Source organism: Haematobia irritans, chromosome 4, assembly GCF_050003625.1.
Source record: "Haematobia irritans isolate KBUSLIRL chromosome 4, ASM5000362v1, whole genome shotgun sequence".
NCBI classification, from domain to species: Eukaryota; Metazoa; Arthropoda; class Insecta; order Diptera; family Muscidae; genus Haematobia; species Haematobia irritans.
The window spans coordinates 170,591,519-170,617,332 of NC_134400.1; the positions used below are offsets into that span (position 1 = coordinate 170,591,519).

General features: G+C 30.8%; 1 protein-coding gene across 1 annotated transcript in view; it reads left to right on the forward strand.

The window, feature by feature from the left end:
• Nucleotides 1-14,502, forward strand: part of LOC142236250 (homeobox protein caupolican-like) — a 59,351-nt gene extending 44,849 nt beyond the window's left edge. The window contains exons 3-5 of the mRNA XM_075307520.1: nt 6,609-6,733; nt 11,363-11,727; nt 13,276-14,502. Coding sequence (XP_075163635.1) covers nt 6,609-6,733; nt 11,363-11,727; nt 13,276-14,303 — 1,518 coding nt within the window. The 3' untranslated portion in view covers nt 14,304-14,502. The remainder of the gene's footprint in view (nt 1-6,608; nt 6,734-11,362; nt 11,728-13,275) is intronic.
• Nucleotides 14,503-25,814: the final 11,312 nt, after the last annotated feature.

A 25,814-nucleotide genomic window follows, 5' to 3' on the forward strand; every position in this document is an offset into this window, starting at 1 on the left:
AATTTCTAAACGCTCAAAATCCCAAATCGTTTATATCAAAATCTGGACCTATATAGTCGATCTTCGAACTTGTCCTGCCTGCAGACAAAATTTCAGCATGGTAGCTTCATTATTGAAGACTGTGGCGTACATGGTTATGTCATCTTAGAATTTCTCCCTGATCAAGAATACAGTATATACACGCAAAAAAATAATTCTTTCCTCGCAAACGAAATTTTAGACAAACAAAGTTCGTTTCTCATTTGCTTTTCGCTGTAAGGAAGTGTATTTGGAAGAAAAGTATATACTTTGTGTGATAAACGTTTATTCTTTTCCAGGATGTAAAAACAATTTCATAAAGACAAACTCAAAAAAAAAAAACATTGTTTTCTTGCTAATTGCATTTTCCCTCACATCCACGAGATTTTTTTGTTCTTAACACCTTTTCCTGTAATACCAACAATGTAGAAGAAATTATACAATTTTATAAATTTAAAAATTTTTTTTTACCTTTCGGCTGGACGGAGAATCGAACCGCGGACCATGCACTTTGTAAGCCAACACACTAACCACTGAGCTATGTACCTGTTATGGTCATCAATAGATAAATATCCATATAAGTTATATTTATATAGCATAGCTTGCGGCGCCCACGAACCGAATAAACAAAGTTTATTTAACAGAAACAAACATTTAGTTTGGCACTGTGGAGCAGTGGTTGCTACGTCCGACTTGCATGCCAAGGGTCGTGGGGTCGATCCCTGCTTCGACCAAAGTTTTTTTTTGTCTTTTTTTACATATATTCCAGATATGTTCGGAAGATTCCGAAAAAATGTTCAGCATTACATTGTAGTATATTAAATTGTGAACTGTAAAATGTGTCTTATTAAAGACCTAAAGTCAGAAAAGAACAGTGTTTGATATAAACGAAATGGACTGTGTTGTTGTTTCAAAAATAACTTTTTTTTGTTGAAAAAATAAAAATTTTGTAACAAACGAATTTTTTTGGTGATAAAAGTTTAAAATTTTCGATGCAATTCAAAAAACTCTAACACAAGAAAAACGTTTTCGGTACACGTTTTCCAAACGTTTTGTTTTTTCTTTGCGTGTACTTTATGTAGTCGGAAATCGATATTTCGATGTGTTACAAATAGAATGACAAACTTATTATACCCCCATCACTATTTTATCGTGGTTGGTATAAAACAAAAGGATGACGAAAAATCGAAGTCGTAATCCCATTCGACATATGAAATTTGGAATTTTTGAAAAATCGAGGCAAATCGACATTTATCCCAAACAAAAATTTTCGTTGTGCCAATGAAAATATTTCGTTAGCTCATTTTTTTTGTAAAGAAATGGTATTTATATGCACTTACTCAAGTACATATAAATGGCAAGGTGATTATACCACCTGGCCATTGGCCCTGGTAAATCTTTCTCACAATTTTTTTGCGGAGTATTCGGGACACCCACTCCATCCTACATCTACGGTTACCAATTCTCCCTAGTTTTCGTTTTTTTCATTCATTTTTCTATATATAAGACCTTTTAATATTATTACTATTGGAAATGTTAAACACATGTCTGAACATCTCTATAAAAGTTTTGTCATTGTCGTTATTGTTGTTATTATTATTGTTGTTGTTTTCACTGTATTTACTCAATACAACGACAACAAGTTAACTATATTTAGTCATTGACGATTACAAAAACTGTGGCAAAAAATGCAAAACAAAACAAAAAAATAAAAACCAAACTGTGCAATGCAATATTCATTCCTCTCCTCCACCCTTCCACTTATTCGTAAAGAATGAGTTTACCCATCATAGACATAGAGTGACAAAACAACAGAGCCGAGTGAGAAAACACAACGGAGTAAAAAAAAACAAAATAACACCTCCCATCTTTTCGTTTGGTCGTTTATTGACAACAACAGTGTGAAAACGCCAGCCATTGCGATGTGGTATTCAATGACATTCTGTTTTGTTTTGAGAATTTATTTAAAATTATTCACCGTTTCGTTAAGGTTTTGGGATTGGGGTATTTTGTACTTTACACCCACCCATTGATTCGCCAAAACATTTGTATTTTAACATTGCAATTCATTTTGGAGGGGGGAAGGTGGCAAACAAAGCCACTATTTGACAGTTTTTATTCATTCCTCAAACGCCTACTACAAATATTTGGTAGGGTTTCTATAAGGAAATATGTCTGGTATGTCTCTGTCTCTGGCAGTGTTTACAGGGTGGCTGATATGTAATGCAAAAAAAAAACATTATATTGTTTCATTGTTCCATATCGAGAATAATATCAAATTTTAGAATCAGTTTAAATTTTTTCGAATTTGTTATCTTTCAAAAGGCCGACAAAGCAAGCACACAGCAAAATGCCCCAAGCGCAATATAGATTGGTTGCCATGGTGCAGTAAAAATCAAGCAAGGAACCGATTTTCTTAACCGTTCTTGGTTGACGCGTGCTGAGCACGGTTACCACTAGTACCAAAAATAATCTACCAAATTAAAAAAAAAAAATACCAAAAAATCTCCCAATTTAAAAAAATTTATTTTGCAGTTTTTAATCATTTTTATACCCTCCATCATAGGATGGGGGTATATTAACTTTGTCATTCCGTTTGTAACACATCCAAATATTGCTCTAAGACCCCATAAAGTATATATATTCTGGGTCGTGGTGAAATTCTGAGTCGATCTAAGCATGTCCGTCCGTCCGTCCGTCCGTCCGTCCGTCTGTTGAAATCACGCTAACTTCCGAACGAAACAAGCTATCGACTTGAAACTTGGCACAAGTATTTGTTATCGATGTAGGTCGGATGGTATTGAAAATGGGCCATATCGGTCCACTTTTACGTATAGCCCCCATATAAAGGGACCCTCAGATTTGGCTTGTGGAGCCTCTAACAGAAGCATATTTCATCCGATCCGGCTGAAATTTGGTACATGGTGTTGGTATATGGTCTCTAACAACCATGCAAAAATTGGTCCACATCGGTCCATAATTATATATAGCCCCCATATAAACCGATCCCCAGATTTGGCTTGCGGAGCCTCAAAGAGAAGAAAATTTCATCCGATCCGGCTGAAATTTGGTACATGATGTTGGCATATGGTCTCTAACAACCATGCAAAAATTGGTCCATATCGGTCCATAATTATATATAGCCCCCATATAAACCGATCCCCAGATTTGGCTTTTGGAGCCTCTAAGAGAAGCATATTTCATCCGATCCGGCTGAAATTTGGTACATGGTGTTGGTATATGGTCTCTAACAATCATGCAAAAATTGGTCCCCATCGGTCCATAATTATATATAGCCTCCATATAAACCGATCCCCAGATTTGGCTTGCGGAGCCTCAAAGAGAAGCAAATTTCATCCAATCCGGTTGTAATTTGGAACATGGTGTTAGTATATGATCTTTAACAAGCGTGCCAGAATTGGTCCATATCGGTCCATAATTATATATAGCCCCCATATAAAACGTTCTCCAGATTTGACCTCCGGAGCCTCTTGGAGGAGCAAAATTCATCCGATCCGGTTCAAATTAGGAACGTGGTGTTAGTATATGGTCGCTAACAACCATACCAAAATTGGTCCAATCACACAAAAATTGGTCCATATCGGTTCATAATCATGGTTGCCACTAGAGCCAAAAATAGTCTACCAAAATTTTATTTCTATAGAAAATTTTGTCAAAATTTTATTTCTATAGAAAATTTTGTCAAAATTTTATTTCTATAGAAAATTTTGTCAAAATTTTATTTCTAGAGAAAATTTTTTTTAAAATTTTATTCGGTTCATAATAAAATTTTCATCATTGTCAAAATTGTATTTCTATAGAAAATGTTATTCAAATTTTATTCGGTTCATAATCATGGTTGCCACTCGAGCCAAAAATAATCTACCAAAAGTTTATTTCTATAGAAAATTTTGTGAAAATTTTATTTCTATAGAAAATTTTGTTAAAATTTTATTTCTGTAGAAAATTTTATCAAAATTTTATGTATAATTTGTCAAACTGAATTATATACGTATTGGATCGATCTTTTTTGATTTAATATATACCACGTATGGACTTACATACATTTTAGAAGATGGTGTTAGGAGGTTTTAAGATACCTTGCCATCGGCAAGCGTTACCGCAACTTAAGGAATTCGTTTGTGGATGGCAGTGTTTAGAAGAAGTTACTACGCAATCCATGATGGAGGGTACATAAGCTTCGGCCTGGCCGAACTTACGGCCGTATATACTTGTTTTTATTTCTGTAGAAATAAAAAAAGGAAATTTTGCCAAAATTTTAGTTCTATAGAAAATTTTTGCAAAATGTTATTGCCATAGAAAATTTTGGCAATATTTTATTGCCATAGAAATTTTTTTACTATAGAAAATAGAAAATTTTATTAATATAGAAAATTGCGTCAAAATTTTATTTCTATAGAAAATTTTGCCAATCTTTTATATCTATAGTAAATTTTCCCAAAATTTTATTTATGTAGAAAATTTTATTAAAAGTTTATTTTTATAGGAAATGTTCTCAAAATTTTATTTCTAATGAAAATTGTCTCAAAATTGTATTTCTGGGGAACCTTTTGTCAAAATTTTATTTCAATAGAAAATTTTCTCAAAGTTTTATTTCTAATGAAAATTTTCTCAAAATTTTATTTGTATAGAAACTTTTCTCAAAACGTTATTTCTTTAGACAATTTTCTCAAAATTTTATTTCTATATAAAATTTTCTTAAAATTTTATTTCTTTAGAAAATTTTGTGAAAATTTTTTCTTAAGAAAATTTTGTCAACGTTTTTTAGAAACTTGTGTCAAAATTTTTTTCTTAAGAAAATTTTGTCAACATTTTTTCAGACAATTTTGTCAACATTTTTTAGAATCTTGTGTCAACATTTTTTTCTTAAGAAAATTTTGTCAACATTTTTTAGAAAATTTTGTCAAAATTTTATTTCTATAAAAATTTGCGAAGTGCCAAAACATCAAGAATTCTACCAATCTACCAAACAGTAAAAAATCTACCATATTTGGTAGAATTCTACCAATTGTGACAACCGTGGTGCTGAGTTCTGTTGGAATGCCCATGGTCTGCTTTTGAATTGTAAGTCTGCCCAGGGCTTCAATACTACCATTTTCCCAAAAATGTTCTGATCCCAAGGTCGATAATAAATGCAAGCGGGGAGCAACCATCGGCGGCCCACACTATTGCCATCCGTCGGCGATCGATTGGCCAATCGAAAGTGGAAATGTTCATCTGATTTTTTTGGCAGGTAAACTCGATCATTTTTTTTTCAAAAACTTCAAAATTTGAAATAATTTCTCATCGGAAAAAACTAAATTCGGAAATTGGCCACGTTGCCTTTGGCTCTTTCCAGACAAAATTTTTTGTGCATTGGTGGGCTCTTCCAGTTCTTGGAACTTTAATAGCATTAGACCAAGTTCATTTTTCCTTATATTGAAAAAAAAAACAGTGAACCCACCCGGGATAATTTAGAAATTTTAGAATTTTTTTTTATTAATTTTAGAAAATTTTGATTATTTTCAGAAAATTTTAACTAAACAGTATTACAAATGCTGACATCACGCCGATATCACAAAAATAAATAAATATTTTTTTGACAAATTCAAGATAAATTTTTAGATATAATTAATTTCAGTTCACTTTTTAAGGAACATTTTGTAGTTTGAAGGAAAAAAAATTGGAGTTCAAAATTGCAAGAATGTCCTTTGTGGCATACGAAGTTCATGATGGACGCAGTTGTAGTAAAATTTACATATTTAAAGAAATAATGAACTAATTTGAGAGAAGTACAAATTTAGTAAATTCTAATGCTACATTTGTGTATAATTTGTTTTCGCGATTTTTAGTTCATTTAACTAACGTATGCAAAAAATTATTAGAGTTCCTGTACTCTCCAACTTTCTCCAAAACATAATAATTCAATGAACTAAAGTAAAATTACTTTAGAAAAATTTTGACCTTATTGTATCGTCCTTTTTTTATGATTTCTAGAATTTCTAGTCAGGCTTTCAAGGTCATGAGTTTATGCAAATAAAAGATTATTTATTTCATATTTTTATGGTTACATTAAAGCTACATTGGCTTTAGTGAAATAGAGGGTTCACTTTTTTTTGAGTTTATTCAATTATTTTATGGTTTGAGAAAAAATATTTTAGTAGTAGCATGAATTGTGTCATATCCTATGGCTTTTTAATTAAATATTTTAAATGGCAACGTTTGATTTTGTTTTTTAGTTTTGCTTGATTGCAGTTCGTATTCACGTTGACGAGTAAATATTTATTTTCTTCATATTTTCTATTTGATAAAAATATAAATTCATTATAAAATTCATTGATGCCTGACTGAATGCAATATCTGATAACTATGACCTGTGGCTTGTGGCATCTAATAGAGGTTTGCAAAGATGCCAGACATGAGAGTGTATTTTATTGAAAAAAAAATGGTTAATATTCACAAAAACAATAACAAAATAAATAAAATAAAAAAGGTTGAGATTTGTATAAAATAGTAGTTTAGATAGACTAAATTCTTAGTTAAAACAAGAAAACGCATTTAAAAATATTTCCCTTCTCATTCATTTTCAGGGTAACCCCTATAGCTTGAAAGAATCGACGAGCGGCTCGGATATGTCTGCTGCTGCAGCTTGGTCAACAGCTGGTTTACAACCAACCACTGGTTATTATTCATACGATCCAACCTTTGCATATGGGTAAGTCAAAATGTCACCAACTCAATGGACAAACATTATTCAAATGTTCCATTGTACATGAAACCAAATGATTTATAATCGTATGGACAGAAATTATATAAAGGAATCACATAGCTGTTTAAATATGACTTGAAATAGTGGCAATATACCAAAATGACATAAATCGTATTAATGTTATTTTATTTTTTCCCCCACATCCAATTTAAATCCTCGACAAATCTTTCAACACATCGTAAATAAATGAGCCAGTCTTATGATTAAACGATAAGAACAATCTACTACAGAATATACAGCACGATGCACTTTGTAAGATTTACGTTTTTTTATAAGTTTTATCAGCATTTTTATTGAATTTAATCTACGGGAGAAAAGTTGCTACAATTGAGTACTGAAAACAACTTTAGATAGGATTTGTTGTACCGTTTTTTTTTTGTTTGTTTTTAATTTCTTTGCTTTGCTGGATTTTCTTTTTCCATAAGTATATCAAACTTTTGCGATATATATCGAAAGTTTCTTTTCTTTCTTGTTCTATGGTAAGGGATTTAATGTTATTGAATAATATTGTTCCCCTTAGGCTACTATAGAATTTTTCCGTAATTTTTTGTAGAATAAGGTGGCAAAAAAATGGGGGGAATATAAAATAGCAAGTAGTCAAGTGACACTGTTGAAACGTCTCCTACTTACAGTGAAAAGATTTAAAACCGAAAATACGCACAAAGAACGTGAAATTGCCCTTTATTATAAAGCATTTATTTTAATATATGGTATTTAAGAACCATAACAAAAATGGTCCATATTAGTCCATACACCCTCAAAAAAAATTGCTTACATATGTTCCAAACATATTTTGCAGGAAGCACATATATTATTGCATACTGCCGAAACATTAATATTTTTGTTTTATGTGAACATATTATATGTTTGGAAGCATTTTGAGCCAAAAATATTATATGCTTGGAAGAATTTTTCCCAAACACGATTGTGCTCATTCCCTAACATACTCGTAATTTTCACTTCCACGAAATTTTTTAGTTATTGGCACCTTTTTCTGTAATACAAATAATGTTGAAGAAATTATTCACTTTTATAAATTTTTTAAATTTTACCTTTCGCCTGCACGGAGAATCGAACCGAGGACCATACAGTTTGTAAGCCAACACTCTATCCACTGGGCTACGTAGCTGTTATAGTCACCAGTAGATAATTATCGTTTTAAGTTACATTTATATAGCATAGTTTGCAGCGCCCACGAGCCCATGCAAACATAGCATTATTTAACAGAAACATACATTTGTTTGCCACGTGGAGCAGTGGTTAGCATGTCTGCCTTGCATACAAAGGGTCGTGGGTTCAATCCCTGCTCCGACCGAACTTTTTTTTTTGTTTCTTTTTTTTTTAATTTACACGTTTATATTTATACTATATTAATTTTTTTTTAAATGAAACTTCGAAATGTGTGTTATTAAAGATTTATAGTCAGTAACAGTGCTTGATATAAACGAAATTGGCTGATTTTTGCTTAAAATATTATTTTTTATTGCAAAAATAACAATTTTTTAATAAAAAACTGTTTATATACAAAACTTTAAAATTTGGAAGGAATTCAAACACTAACAAAAGAACGTGGAGTCGAGTATAAACATACATACATAATTTTATAATATAAACATAAATTTATTTAGGAGTGAACAGTTTTTTACTAGCATTTAACACCATCGCTCTAAAATTCCTTTTATTTTTCTTTAATAATTCATTTTAAAGAAAATAAACTTTTTAAATTGTTTTAGCTGCAAAACTCGAACTTAATGCCCGCTTTTATATTTGATGGTGTCCGTCAACTCCTCGTGGACTACTTTTTAATAAAGAGGAACTAAAGTTTGTTTTTTTACATTTTACTGTGTAATTTTTCACTATTTCCTCCTTATTTCATTTTACTGTCCCAACTCTAAAAAGAGTATAGTGCCCTTTCGTTATTTTTATGAATACCCCTGATTTATTTTAACGAAAAATTGTGCCCATAATGCCAAAATGATAAACAAAACACATGTTCACACATGCATAAAATGCTGCTCTCAAGGCGAAAACATATGCAGTTTGTTTTTCAAATGTCTATTCTCTTGGTTCCGAATGTCTATTCTCTTTATTCAAATTAAATAATATTTAGACTTAAACATATCAAATTTTTGGCCTGATCATAAAACAGTTTTCCGAAACAACATACAAGCGGTTTCACAGAAATTGTTGTCTTTTGATTCTTTCGCTGTGTTATGTTGATATCTTTCGTCAACTCTCGCGGTTTCCAACTCTATTTCTCTCTCTATACTCTCTCTGTCGCTTTGAATAAAATATCACAACATATATATGTTTACTCGAAATTTGTAAATTTATATATGTTTGCATTCACACATATTATTTTTATGAAACATTCATGCCCCAAACATAATATATTCTAACATATTAACATAGATGTCCCAACATTTAGTGTTAGTTTAGGAACATTACATGTTCGCACTTAAATATATTGTGGTTTAAAATCGTGCCCGAAACACATTTTGTTTATATCGGAACATATGAAAAACATATTTTTCTAACAGTGTAATCATATATAGCCCCCATATAAACCGATTCCGACATTTGGTTTTGGAGCCTCGTGGAGAAGCAAATTTCATCCGAGTCAGTTGAAATTTGGTACATTGTGTTTGTATATGCACCCTAAAAAAAAAATCGCTTCTTTAACATATGTTCCAAACATATTTCGCAGGAAGCACATATATTATTGGATACTGCCGAAACATTAATATGTTTGTTTTATGTGAGCATATTATATGTTTGGAAGCATTTTGAGTCCAGAAATAGTATATGCTTGGAAGAATTGTGCTCATTCCTTCACATAATTTTCACTTCCACGAAATTTTTGAGTTCTTCGCATCTTTTTCTGTAATACAAATATGTGAGTTTTTTTCTAATGTCTATTCTCTTGGTTCCGAATGTCTATTCTCTTTATTCCGAATACTCATTCTAATATTCAAATTAAATAATATTTAGACTTAAGCATATTAAATTTTTGGCCTTATCATGAAACAGTTTTCCGAAACAACATACAAGCGGTTTCACAGAAATTGATATCTTTTTATTCAACCCTCCCGGTTTCCATCTCTATTTCTTTCTCTATACTAACTCTCTCTGTCGCTCTCCGAATAAAGTATCACAACATATATATGTTTACTCGAAATTTGTAAATTTATATATGTTTACATTCACACATATTATTTTTATGTAACATTCATGCCCCAAACATAATATATTCTAAGATATTAACATATGTGTCCCAAACATTGTGTAATAGTTTAGGAACATTAAATGTTTTCACTTAAATATATTGTGTTTAAAAATTGTGCCCGCAACACATTATGTTTATATCGGAACATATGAAAACCATATTTTTCTAACAGTGTGGCCGTTAACAACCATGCCTAACTAGGTCCATATCGGTCTACAGTTATATATAGCCCTCAGATAAATCGATCCCTAATCACACAAAAATTGGTCCATATCAAGTTCATAATTGTATATAGCCCCCATATAAGCGACCCCCATATTTCAATTCTGGTTCTCTACGTACCGTGCAAAAGTCCATATCGATTCGTAATTATTTGTAGACTTACCTATGGACTAACTTACGTATGGACTAACTCACAATTTAGAAAACGATGTTAAGAAGTTTTAAGATACTACAACCCAATTAATTCGATTGTGGATGACAGTCTTTCGTAGAAGTTTCTACGCAATCCATGGTGGAGGGTACATAAGATTCGGCCTGGCCGCTCTTACGGCAGTATATACTTGTTTTTTTTTTTTAAATTTTTTCATGAAATTATATTAAATTTTTAATACTACTAATAACAAAATTAAAAGACTGTCACTCTAGATCGTGTGAAACTCCCGAATATGACTATTTGTTGTTTTGAAATTCACTGAAGTTCGCTAACATGAACATTTTCGCTAACGTGAACTCTCTTGGTTTTAATTAGTTCACGTTACCGAGAGTGCACTGTATTGTATTTTAGGACAAATTGGCCATTTAGTAGGCTGCTCCCGCTGTTACCGTGTTCGCATAAACTGCACTAACATAGTGTCATCTATACCTGAAATATTTTAGATCTGCCAACCACCGTAGGTCAATGCTCCAACACTTGCTGACATATGTTAGATATATGATATATTGGTTACACCTTTTTTTAATTTTAATTAAAAAATTTCGGAAATAAAATTTTAAATTTGTTCGAATTGGCTACATGTGACACAAATTTTGGCCTTCAGACGTTGGACAAATTTAATTTAATTGAATTTAATGTCTTTTATTTAAATATATTCTCAATTTCAATTAGAATTTTAATAGAAAATATAATTACCACATTTTTGATGGTTTATGAAATATGCTGCTCTTTACACTTTAGAATTTAAAGAAAGAAATGTTGAGCATCATTATGATGGACACATTCATTTACACTTTAGCAAACTTCCAGCATTTTTATTATAAGAATATTAAACTTATAATAATATCTACGCTATTTGAAAAACTTTATTAATAAGAACTTTTTTTTTCATATTGTCTCCTTCCCTTTGTAGATATGGAGCATCTTATGACTTGGCCTCTCGACGCAAAAATGCCACCCGCGAATCTACGGCCACACTAAAAGCCTGGTTAAATGAACATAAAAAGAATCCCTATCCCACAAAGGGCGAAAAAATCATGTTGGCCATCATCACCAAGATGACACTGACACAGGTCTCCACTTGGTTTGCAAATGCCCGTCGCCGTTTAAAGAAGGAGAATAAAATGACTTGGGAACCAAAGAATCGTACCGAAGACGATGATGATGATGCCATGCTTTCCGATGATGAAAAGGAGATGGAAAAAAGTGATATGAATAAATTGACGGGTGGTAGCAATTCAGGATCTGGATCGATGTATGGCCAACAGTTGCTTAAAGGTGAGTTGTAAGAAAATGTGAATGTGAAATTGGCTTGGAATTTAAAGAGTCGACGAAAAAGAAGTGTTTTCTTTTCTAGACAATGAAATTGTAGACAAACGAAGTTTTTTTTTTGAAATTGTAAATTTATTTAAAAGCAAATAAAACTTATTAGAGATAATCATTATGAGATTTGTCATAAATTCGAATTAATTTGTTCTCAATGAAAATACTTCATAACAAAAGGAAATTCCATCTGTCTAAAATTTCGTTCCTCTTTCGTATGTAGTTGCAAAAAATTTTGTGAACCAAAAATGTTAAATTTGCTTAACAACCGGAATTCTTATTTGTATTATAAGTACACAGTAAGAAGAATTTTCTTTTCTTGAGGAATGAAATTTTAGGCTAGCAAAGTTTTCTTTTGGTGGTAAAAATTGTCTCCAATAGCCAATTTAAAAAAAATTAAGGACAATCGTTGTCTCGCTTATCATAAAAGAAAATACTTTATAAGAAAAGAGAATTTCGTTTATCTAAAAGTATTTATTTTTTTATGTATATTTTCTCAATTATTTTTTTACTTAAATAAAAATAAAATAATAATAAGAAAAACGTAGGGCAGCGGGGCCTTTAAATTTGGGCTAAGATTTATTTTGATCCAATGAATTTTGTTTGTGGCATTAAAAAAACACTTGCCAACAAAAGAAAATTTCATTAATATGAAATTTCGTTTCCGAGAAAAGAAATTGTTGTTTTTTTTTGGCATGTATATGAGGTAATTCTCAATTCAAAAGTCGATTATATCGAGTGCTACTTCTTTTCTATAATCTTTAAAGGAAGTGACAGTAGAATTACAACGAATTACACAAAATAAAACAAAAAACTTTTTCAATAGAATTATTTTAAAAATATATAGTGATTTCATTCATTCATGTTCAATTCTCTAATAACAACCCCCCATAATCAAAAATGCAATCTAATGGAAGATTTATGTTTGCTCCACATAAGCCTAATCACAAATTGAAAATATGTTTCTTCTGGCAATCATCCTTCAGCAGATTCTGTTAAACGGCTTAATCATATCACACCATCAATCAACGAGACTAACCCCGTGAAATTAAATAATTAAATAACTTTGGGGGAAAAAAGGAAAATAAATTTTCTGAATGTCCACCCACCGCCTTGATTGTGGGGAGGATATGCTCGTTTTTTCATTGTCTATTCCTCCCAGGAAGAAGTCACCACCTTTAAATCACTAACAAAGAAATCCTTCTCTCTCTCTCTCTCTAAACGGCCATCCTTCCTTTCGGCTTGAGTGGAAAGTTCCTTCAAAATCTGGAAGATGACAACACTTGACTTTGACATAAAAAGACGGCAAGCTTTTCGAGCAGTTTAACTTTTTCATCCCCCCACAAAAACACAAAATTGGAAGGTTAAGATGTCAACGTTAAGTGGCATTAGATAAAGATTTAAGAAAAACAAATTCTTATATCCTCCTTTGAGATACATTGTGTTTTACCATATATCTAATTTCCTTTTTCCTGCTTTATTTCCTTTTCTATTCCATTGTAGAACATGAGCCACACAAAGGCAATGACCATCATAGTAGTAATGTTAAGCTCACTGATTTAAAGCATGACGATGAAGAGGACCGTAAACCAGAGAATCTAACCGCCGCTAGACAATTGGAAAATTACAATACCGCATCGTTATATGGTGGTGGTGGCGGTGGCGGTGCTGGAGCCCCAAGTGGTCATCATCCCAATGCCTATCATCCTTACCAAAGTCACAATCCTTCGCATCCTTCACAAAGTCTTTACTATCAGCAACAACATCATCACCAGCAACAACAACATCAACTCTTACAACAACAGGGTAGCCTAGGAGGTTATGGGGGCCGAGATGAGTGTGGCATACCAATACCGGCCACAAAACCCAAAATATGGAGTGTAGCTGATACAGTAGCAAATAAAACTCCACCACCCTCCTTGGTGGGAGCTGCGGCAGCAGCAGCCTACATGAATAATGGACAAACGCCACAGCAACAAGCAATGGCTCCCCAATCGGCGGCCTCTTCCGCTGCTGCAGCGGCCTATTACTCGAATAACCTGGCCATGAATAATCAACTAGCTAATAATTCACCTCTATCCATGATGAGTAATTATGTGAATGCTTCACCCTATTCGCGGTTACCGGTCACAGCTGGCTATGGCGGTGGTCCCTCCGGTGGAGGTAATTACCCACAAATGAATACGTCAATCTCACCTGCCACATCGAATATGATGCATATGACAGCGGGTAACCAGCATCAGCACCAACATCAATATAGCTCAAGTGGTTCATCCAATCATCATCATCATCATCACCAACAGCAACAGGGACGTTTGGGGTTTCCTGAAATCCAACCCGACACTCCCCCACAAACACCACCCAATATGAAGCATGCCATTAATAGTAATGGCAGCAATAGTGGTGGTCTCATGGGTAATACCCCACCTAGTTCTTTGGCTTATATATCTGGGGGTGGTAGCAGCTCCCTGAATACCTCATATGGCAGTGATGGTTCCACATCATCACGAACTGGTTTGGAAATGCAATAATTATTGCATATACAACGGGCCTCTGGTGGGTCTTATACTTCTTGTTTTCTTGTTTCAAATCCTGAAGATGGATTGTATTCCTAAAAGGGTTAAGTGCAACTATAGCAGATGTAAGTTTAGATATAAGCTTTTATTAGTTACCTAACCTATAACCATAGCTTTCCTAGACTAATGCAAATAAAACAGAAAGTGTTTTAAAGTTGTTTTTGTTTTCCTTAAGTAGATAATTTATTTCAAAGAGATAAAATCGCATATTTACTATAGAATGACTTTAATATGGAGGATGGAGATAGATCAGCTTTCTCTTATGCAAAGAAACTTGGGTCACTCTGCTTTTCGTATTCAACTGAAAAAGTCACAATGTCACATAATGAATTAAATAAAATTCAATTCCATTAAATTAAATTAAATTAAATTAAATTAAATTAAATTAAATTAAATTAAATTAAATTAAATTAAATTAAATTAAATTAAATTAAATTAAATTAAATTAAATTAAATTAAATTAAATTAAATTAAATTAAATTAAATTAAATTAAATTAAATTAAATTAAATTAAATTAAATTAAATTAAATTAAATTAAATTAAATTAAATTAAATTAAATTAAATTAAATTAAATTAAATTAAATTAAATTAAATTAAATTAAATTAAATTAAATTAAATTTTAAATTTTAAATTTTAAATTTTAAATTTTAAATTTTAAATTTTAAATTTTAAATTTTAAATTTTAAATTTTAAATTTTAAATTTTAAATTTTAAATTTTAAATTTTAAATTTTAAATTTTAAATTTTAAATTTTAAATTTTAAATTTTAAATTTTAAATTTTAAATTTTAAATTTTAAATTTTAAATTTTAAATTTTAAATTTTAAATTTTAAATTTTAAATTTTAAATTTTAAATTTTAAATTTTAAATTTTAAATTTTAAATTTTAAATTTTAAATTTTAAATTTTAAATTTTAAATTTTAAATTTTAAATTTTAAATTTTAAATTTTAAATTTTAAATTTTAAATTTTAAATTTTAAATTTTAAATTTTAAATTTTAAATTTTAAATTTTAAATTTTAAATTTTAAATTTTAAATTTTAAATTTTAAATTTTAAATTTTAAATTTTAAATTATAAATTATAAATTTAAAATTTAAAATTTTAAATTTTAAATTTTAAATTTTAAATTTTAAATTACAAATTTTAAATTTTAAATTTTAAATTTTAAATTTTAAATTTTAAATTTTAAATTTTAAATTTTAAATTTTAAATTTTAAATTTTTAATTTTAAATTTTAAATTTTAAATTTTAAATTATAAATTTTAAATTTTAAAATTTAAATTTTAAACTTTAAACTTTAAACTTTAAATTTTAAGTTTTAAATTTTAAATTTTAAATTTTAAATTTTAAATTTTAAATTTTGAATTAAATTAAAAATTAAATTTTAAATTTAAAATTTTAAATTGAATGTCATACACTGAAAAAAATATTGTCGGGAGGTCAAAGATTTCATATCTTTAAAATACGAATACAAATTTTGCTTAGCATAGAAGACGCATTTCTCTAAAATAATGTTATTTTCCTTGTCCAAAAGTCGATAAACTTTTCAATGAAGTCGTATTGTCCTTATAATTATGTGATTTGACTTAAAAATGTGTATATTAACATGAAAGAAAAAATTTATAGGCTAAGGTCAACTTGACTTTAATAATTCAGAAAAATTCTTTAAATTTAATGAAATTGTCTTTAAATTTCTTGTCTTTTTGCATCTTTACTACAAAGCAAAAAATCGTTCAAATATAGGACATGTTTTTTCAAAACTTTATTTTAAAGAAGTTTTTTACTTCAAACATAGCATAATTTCTACTGGAAGTCGAGTCCTAATTTGGAAAATAAAGTTGCCGTTAACTCGTTTTTAAAGGACTTTGATTGCATATAAAGAAAAAAACTGAGAAAGTGAAAAGTTGAAATTTACTTCCTAGAAGCAAGTACACAAAACCTAAATTTAAAAGAGAATTGTGTCTTAAAAGTATCCTTACTTGTATTCTCAGCTTCTTTGGCTCGGAATCAATACCAAATTTTTTTAAAGTAAAGACAAAATCTTTGGAACCTAGTATGCTTTTTTTCAGTGTAAATTCGGGGTTATTTGTTCTCCAAGGAAATACTTTATAATAAAGGGGAATTTCATTCCGAAGAAAAGTCTGTTTTTGTGTTTTCTCCCTCCACAACTAGAGCATTTCATAGCTTCCATAACAAATTGCAATAGCACTTTGAAGTGCAATCACCTATTTTTTGTTTTTTTTTTTTTTAAACCACTTAAAACACTATTAAGTTATAAATTTAAAGAGAAAAAAAAAATAAAAAAAATATCAACTGTAAATACTTATTTTATTTTTATTATGTACATAAATGAAAACAAACAATTGTTAAGTAAACACAATAAAATAAAAATTATGACTAGGCAACACTCTTAGAATATGTAATTAATTCAGAAGCAGCCGTCATATATAAAAAATACAGCAATTAAAAAAACATATGCTTAACAATAATTACGAGAGAAGAGCATATTAGCTTAGAGCTTAGCCGAATACAGCTTAGCATTTATTTATTTTTCTCTTTATTAAATTGCCGGCAAATTTATATTTAATTAATTGCATTACTTGTATATCCATGTACTTTATTTCAAGAGGGAAGCTAAAAACTGCAGGTGATCGTTAACACTTGAGGGGGAAAAAAACAATTCACGGACTTCTATCGTTGACATTAACACGAGACTTAAAAAAATTTAATGCCTCGAAAATTATTTAACACTTACGAAGGAAAAGCAGAAGACAAATTAATGGTAGTGAATAAGGATGGACAGACATGTGGACTTGCGATCGTACTTAAAATATTTTTATAAAATAAATGCAAAACATTTTAAGTTGTATTACTACTTGTTTTTTCATGCTTAATCATCACAATTTTAATGATTTGTTTTTTAATCCAAATGAAAATATTATATGAAGTCGTTTATTACCTGTAGGGTGGGTCGTTGTTTGTAGTCAAATTGAAATTTACGAAATTCGTCTCATTTATTTTCAAAGTATTTTGCATTTTCTATACTTTCCTCCGGAATGAAATTTTAGACAAATGAAATTTTCCTTTATTAATAGCCTTCATCTTCTTTAACTGCAAATGAATCCGAATGACTTATGATTAGCTTGGCAAAGGTTGTATCGAGTTTTTTTTTTTTTTAATTTTCTTAACAAAAAAAAATTTGTAGTGTCAAATGAGAATTTCGTTTGCAATTTCGTGAATTGCTGTTAAACCAGGACATTCAATTTTCCTGGTTTTAATAATGCTTTGTGGAAATCTCAACGCGTAGAGTATAATTTGGTTTAGCTATGTAGTTTGCACATGGTACTTCGTTCTTCCTATAAAACAGTTTACATTTTTTTCTGTGTATAGAAAATAATACGAAATTTCTAATTTTGTTGGTTTTAGAGATGACGTTCAATTTCGCTTTTGATAACGTATCCAACAACAATTGTCCTTCAGTCTATAATTCGACACACCCTAATGAGATGCTAAATAAAGTTGTGTCTGCATTTGTTTATTACGACTACTAACTTTATTCGGTAAACTAAATTGCAGTACTTAAAAGTATATTAAATTTAAAAGCAATTAAAAAAGTTGTTATATGTTATATTCGGCTGGAACGATTTTTTTTTCACCTGATTGTTAAAGTTGAACAGTTTCAATGTGACTGTTTGCAAATTTTCAACATTCAGCGAAAACTTTTTCTTTTACACTTCGCGGAAACGACTTTAATCAACATCCATCCATTTAGGGATGTTGATAAGAGTCGTAATATTTTTTAGATAAGACATCGAAACTTTTAGCTTGAAAAGAGAATCAAGATGTCTGTACAATTGAGGGAGATCTACGAAAGTGGACTGTAAATAAATAATTCAGGAAACTCCATAATGGTAGTTTCAAAGCAATGGAAAAAAACACCAAAATGTTCGATTTAGTATTTTGGCTATTTTATTGGCACAGATCGACTCATATTGAAATAAATTTTAATTGGAATTTAACTTAAAATGGTTGCCCTTTATCCAACTGGGTGAAGTTGTAGTTCAGAAATCAGCCCAATTGGATAAAGGGTTGCCATTATAAATAAAACTTAACAAATCCTACATATGTAGCAATAATTCAAAAATGATTCATGTTTATCGACTGATGTGTTTAATTAATTTAAAAAAGGTATGATTTTGTAGAACTAGCTTCAATAATATCCCTCTCTCATGTCGAATGAAAGCTCTATCTTGTCGTTTTCATTGTATACAATTTTATTTCTGCTCTCTGGCTCGAAACCTAGGCTACGCTGAAAAAAATATTGTCGTGAGGTCAAAGATTTCATGTCTTTAAAATACGAATACAAATTTTGCTTAGCATAGAAGACGCATTTCTCTAAACTAAAGTTATTTTCCTTGTCCAAAAGTCGATAAACTTTTCAATGAAGTCGTATTGTCCTTATAATTAAGTGATTTGACTTAAAAATGGGTATCTTAACATGAAAGAAAAAATTTATAGGCTAAGGTCAACTTGACCTTATTAATTCAGAAAAATTCTTTAAATTTAATGAAATTGTCTTTAAATTTGTTGTCTTTTTGCATCTTGACTACAAAGCAAAAAAATCGTTCAAACATAGGACATGTTTTTCAAAACTTTATTTTAAAGAAGTTTTTTACTTCAAACATAGCATAATTTCTACTGGAAGTCGAGTCCTAATTTGGAAAATAAAGTTGCCGTTAACTCGTTTTTAAAGGACTTTGATAGCATATGAAGAAAAAAAGCTGAGAAAGCGAAAAATTAAAATTTGCTTCCTAGAAGCAAGTACACAAAACCTAAATTTAAAAGAGAATTGTGTCTTAAAAGTATCCTTACTTGTATTCTCCGCTTCTTTGGCTCGGAATCAATACCAAATTTCTTTTTAAGTAAAGACAAAATCTTTGCTTTTTTTTCAGTGTGGGTTCTGAATTATCTCTTCACCAGGATTTATTTCTGTGTACTGTGTGAAGACGCACTATACAAACCACACTACACAAATTAATTTACTAAAATGTCCTTTCCGATTTATTTTTTGTATTATTAAAATTAAATTTTAATTCAACAAACAAATCTTAAGATTAATGAAAAAATTACAAAAAAAACTCGACCCACATTACAAACACATGCATAAAAATACCCTGCTCTTTACTCTCCTTATTTTGATTTAATTTAACGATTTTTATTTTTCATTAAACGATCGCAAACAATACAAAAGTCTCTTGAACAGTATACTAGACTTTTAAGCTCCTCACTGTAATTACTAATTAAGCATTTCGAAAAAAAAATATATATATATATAAAATACAGCAACGTGCAATGACTCTACACTATGGCATTGGCAATGAAAATTTAACAACTGTGTGTATAATGACTGAGTAAAGTTAATGCATATTATAAATTATAATAAGATGGATTAATTACTCATTAAAATAATATAGTAATTAAAAACAATCTCTTCTCCAAACACAAATAATCACATTATATTCCCATCTACTTTACTCTCCTATATATATAGTACATGTATATCGAAAGTATATATAAGTCTTTAAGTAATTCAAATTCATATGAATTATTAGTTTTATAAATAAAACCCCTTTGAAAAACTGTGATAATAATGTATATATAAGTAAATATATGTTTACCATGAATGAGAAAATTTGAAAATTTAATATATGACTAGGTAAAAACAAAAATATATATATAGACTATGTATGGAAAAAATCAATGTATACTTGTTAATTAAATACTTCATATCTAATAAATAAGCATATATATAAATAAAACTTCATAAATAACACAATTAAATACCAAACACACTTTGAATTCATTTATATAGTAAAAACATTCATTATTCAATTACTTATTATTGAAAGTTATATAATTATAATAAATTGAATGATATGAAAAAAACAAAAAAATCTTTATAAATAAATTATAAATATGAAAATACTATAACATTTTTCTTTTATTTATTTTTGGGGGATCAACGAAGAGCACTAACTTAGACCAAAGCCAAAACGTTAGGCCATCCATAATAGATTTAAATAAATAGATTCTATTTTAATTTTTTAAAAATCTCTTTCATTTTGCAAATCTAACAAAGATTAGCCACTGCGCTTTTAGTCCACGTTAATGGTACGGTAATTGCCGTAATGCTCAAAATATAAAATCGTTCTTTTCGTCTCGCGGGATTCGACGAAAATTTAAAATTTTCATGCCATGAAAAGAACTAAATGAACATATTAGCCTTTGTGGACAGATGAGAACACACTTTTCTTCTATAGAAAATTTTGTCAAAATTTTATTTCTATAGAAAATTTTGTCAAAATGTTATTTCTATAGAAAATTTTACTTCTATAGAATATCCCAGCAAAAAAAGAGCTTCCAAAAAAGTAGTTTGGATCCCCAATCTGTGATCCGGAAGTAGTGCAAACTTGGATCATCTCCAATGAATTTTACATGGGATTGTCATAGGACGGAAGTACACCCTTTTTGGATCCTTTGCATTGCTTTAGAAGTTGTGCCCTGGAAGTTAATTTGAATGAAGAAATTTAAAAAGCGAAGAAAAAAATTTTTTCAACCAATTTCACTTTTTTTCCACCCATATGTTTTATTACACAATTATTTTCCTATTATCTAATTTTTACAATTTGAAAAACTTTTTCGCTCCGACCAGGGGTTGAACCTGGGTTTGCTGGCACCATAACAGAACGCCTTAGCACACTCAGCCACAAACGCCATTGAACATAAAGCGTCGAAAGGTCAATTCAAATGTTTGTGATATGATCGTAATACGACACCAAGGAATAACATTCTAATTGCTTCTCGAGATGTTCTTTTTTAGTATGAACGAAAAAAAATATATATATTTTTTTATGTTATGCATCGTCTTTATTTTTTATTTTCGTCATATATTTTCTTATAAATATATTTTTTCCATTAAAAATCAACAAAAAATTAAATATTCTCGTAATTTGCAAAACCTTCTCAAATGAACTTCCATGGAAGCGAAAAAGTCAAACGGCACAGGTTCAAATCCCAGCGGGGATGAAATTTATTTCTTTTTTATTATTTTTTTACTTTTTTATTAATTTCTATTTTTTTCTAGTTTTTGTTTTTTAGTTTTCTATTTTTTTGTAAAATTTAATTATACAAAATTTGCACTTAAAATAGCCTGATTGCGTTCTTTCTAATACTTGTCGACAAGGACTGCATCGGAAGTGAAAAAAAATTATTGGGGGGTCCCACGATGCACTTTAGAAGAAATATTTGTGGACTTGTCCAAAAGGACTGCATCGGAAGTTGAAAAAACTCGATGGGGGATTCTGGGATGGGCTCTAAAAGAAATGTTTGCGGAACAACTTCCAATTTTTTGCTGGGATTTTTTGTCAAAATTTTATTTCTGTAGAAAGTTTTGTCAAAATTTTGTTTCTATAGAAAATTTTGTCAAAATTTTATTTCTAAAGCAAATTTTGTCAGAACTTCATTTCTATGGAAAACTTTGTCAAAATTTTATTTCTATAGAAAAAATTTTCACAATTTGTAGTTTTTGATCAAATTTTTGTGGTTATTATGAAGATTGTATTTTCCTTCGAAAGAATTGTTTTATTAGCGACAATTTTTTGGGTCCCTTGAAGTATAAATATAATATGTAATATTTTTTTACCAATTTAATTACATCTTTCAAAAGAACTTACTCATTATAAAAAGTCCATTATAATGGACTTTAAAGGGAGGACCAAAAACAAAAATTTTTAAAAAAAATTTTTGATATAAAATTGTGTCAACATTTTATTTCTATAGAAAATGTTGGCAAAATTTTATTTCAATAGGAAATTTATCAAAATTTTACTTCTACAGAATTTTTTGTCAAAATTTTATTTTATAGAAAATTTTGTCATAATTTTATTTTATAGAAAATTTTGTCAAAATCTATAGAACATTGAAGTCTTCTTTCCCAGCAAAAAAAATTTGGAAGTTCTTCCAAAGGCACAACTTTAAAAGCACTTCCAGAAGATGCACTTCGAATGATGTTCTTTATTTTAACTACCCAGGAAGTTCTTTTAATTCAATTGTTTATAACTTGGTTTGTTCATACTTTTAATGGGTAATTTTAACTTGTTATACCCTCCATCATAGGATGGGGGTATATTAAATTTGTCATTCCGTTTGTAACACATCGAAATATTGCTCTAAGACCCCATACAGTATATATATTCTGGGTCGTGGTGAAATTCTGAGTCGATCTAAGCATGCCCGTCCGTCCGTCCGTCTGTTGAAATCACGCTAACTTCCGAACGAAACAAGCTATCGACTCGAAACTTGGCACAAGTAGTTGCTATCGATGTAGGTCGGATGGTATTGAAAATGGGTCATATCGGTCCACTTTTACGTATAGCCCCCATATAAAGGGACCCTCAGATTTGGTTTGTGGAGCCTCTAACAGAAGCATATTTCATCCGATCCAGTTGAAATTTGGTACATGATGTTGGTATATGGTCTCTAACAACCATGCAAAAATTGGTCCACATCGGTCCATAATTATATATAGTCCCCATATAAACCGATCCCCAAATTTGGCTTGCGGAGCCTCAAAGAGAAGAAAATTTCATCCGATCCGGCTGATATTTGGTACATGATGTTGGTATATGGTCTCTAACAACCATGCAAAAATTGGTCCACATCGGTCCATAATTATATATAGTCCCCATATAAACCGATCCCCAGATTTGGCTTGCGGAGCCTCAAAGAGAAGCATATTTCATCCGATCCAGCTGAAATTTGGTACATGATGTTGGTATGTGGTCTCTAACAACCATGCAAAAATTGGTCCACATCGGTCCATAATTATATATAGTCCCCATATAATCCGATCCCCAGATTTGGCTTGTGGAGCCTCTAAGAGAAGCATATTTCATCCGATCCAGCTGAAATTTGGTACATGGTGCTGCTATATGGTCTCTAACAACCATGCAAAAATTGGTCCACATCGGTCCATAATTATATATAGACCCCATATAAACCGATCTTCAGATTTGGCTTGCAAAGCCTCAAAAAGAAGCAAATTGCATGCGATCGGGCTGAAATTTGGTACATGGTATTGGTATGTGGTCTCTAACAACCGTGCAAAAATTGGTCCACATCGGTCCATAATTATATATAGCGCCCATATAAACCGATCCCCAGATTTGGGTTGCGGAGCCTCAAAGAGAAGCAAATTTCATCCGATCCGCCTGAAATTTGGTACATGATATTGGTATATGGTCTCTAACAACCATGCAAAAATTGGTCCACATCGGTTCATAATTATATATAGCCCCCATATAAACCGATCCCCAGATTTGGGTTGCGGTGCCTCAAAGAGAAACAAATTTCATCCGATCCGCCTGAAATTTGGTACATGTTGTTGGTATATGGTCTCTAACAACCATGCAAAAATTGGTCCACATCGGTTCATAATTATATATAGCCCCCATATAAACCGATGCCCAGATTTGGCTTGCGAAGTCTCCAAGAGAAGCAAATTTCATCCAATCTGGTTGTAATTTGGAACATGGTGTTAGTATATGATCTTTAATAACCGTGCCACAATTGGTCCATATCGGTCCATAATTATATATAGCCCCCATATAAAACGTTCTCCAGATTTGACCTCCGGAGCCTCTTGGAGGAGCAAAATACATCCGATCCGGTTCAAATTAGGAACGTGGTGTTAGTATATGGTCGCTAACAACCATACCAAAATTGGTCCAATCACACAAAAATTGGTCCTATCTGTTCATAATCATGGTTGCCACTAGAGCCTAAAATAATCTACCAAAATTATATTTCTATAGAAAATTTTATCAAAATTTTATTTCGATCGATTGGATCGATCTTTATACCTTTCACCACTACTGTGGTACAGGGTATAATAAGTTTGTGCATTTGTATGTAACGCCAAGAAGGAAAAGTCTGAGACCCATCGTTTAGTATACCGATCGTCTTAGAATTGAATTCTGAGTCGATTTAGCGATGTCCGTCTGTCTGTCTGTCTGTCTGTCAGTCCGTCTGTCTGTCTGTTGATGTATTTTTGTGTGCAAAGTACAGCTCGCAGTTTTAGTCCGATTGTCCTAAAATTTGGTATAGCGTCTTGTTTCGGCTCAAAGACGATCCCTATTGATTTCGGTTCAGATTTAGATATAGCTGCCATAATATTTTGCACCGATCTGGTCATAATTGGCGCGTATATCAACCGATCTTTTTCAAATTCCGTACATCCGAATATTTTATGAGTCTCGAAAAACTTGCAAAATATCAGCCAAATCGGTTCAGATTTAGATATAGCTCCCATATAAAGCTTTCGCCCGATTTACACTCATTTGCCCATAGAGGCCAATTTTTTGCTTCGATTTTGTTGAAATTTTGCATAGAGAGTAGAATTAGCATTGTAACTATGCGTGCTAAATTTGGTTGAAATCGGTTCAGATTTAGATATAGCTCCCATATATAGCTTTCGCCCGATTTACACTCAAATGACCGCAGAGGCTAATTTTTGCTCCGATTTAGTTGAAATTTTGCACAGGGAGTAGAATTAGCATTGTAGCTATACGTGCCAAATTTGGTTGGAATCGGTTCAGATTTAGATATATCTCCCATATATAGGTTTCGCCCGATTTACACTCATATGACCACAGAGGCCAATTTTTTCTCCGATTTAGTTGAAATTTTGCACAGGGAGTAGAATTAGCATTGTAGTTATGTGTGCCAAATTTGGTTGAAATCGGTTCAGATTTAGATATAGCTCCAATATATAGCTTTCGGCCGATTTACACTCATATGACCACAGAGGCCAATTTTTTGCTCCGATTTTGTTGAAATTTTGCACAGGGAGTAGAATTAGCATTGCAGCTATGCGTGCCAAATTTGGTTGAAATCGGTTCAGATTTAGATATAGCTCCCATATAGCTTTCGCCCGATTTACACTCATATGACCACAGAGGCCAATTTTAAACTCCGATTAAGTTGAAATTATGCACAGGGAGTAGAATAAGCATTGTTGCTATGCGTGCCAAATTTGGTTGAAATCGGTTCAGATTTAGATATAGCTCCCATATATATGTTTTTCTGATTTCGACAAAAATGGTCAAAATACCAACACTTTCCTTGTAAAATCGCCACTGCTTAGTCGAAAAGTTGTAAAAATGACTCAAAGTTTCCTAAACTTCTAATACATATATATCAAGCGATAAATCATAAATAAACTTTTGCGAAGTTTCCTTAAAATTGCTTCAGATTTAAATGTTTCCCATATTTTTTTACTAACGTTGTGTTCCACCCTAGTGCATTAGTCTATCAAATTCTATCCAAATCGAGTGATATTTAAATGTATGTATTTGGGACAAACCTTTATATATAGCACCCAACACATTTGACGGATGTGATAT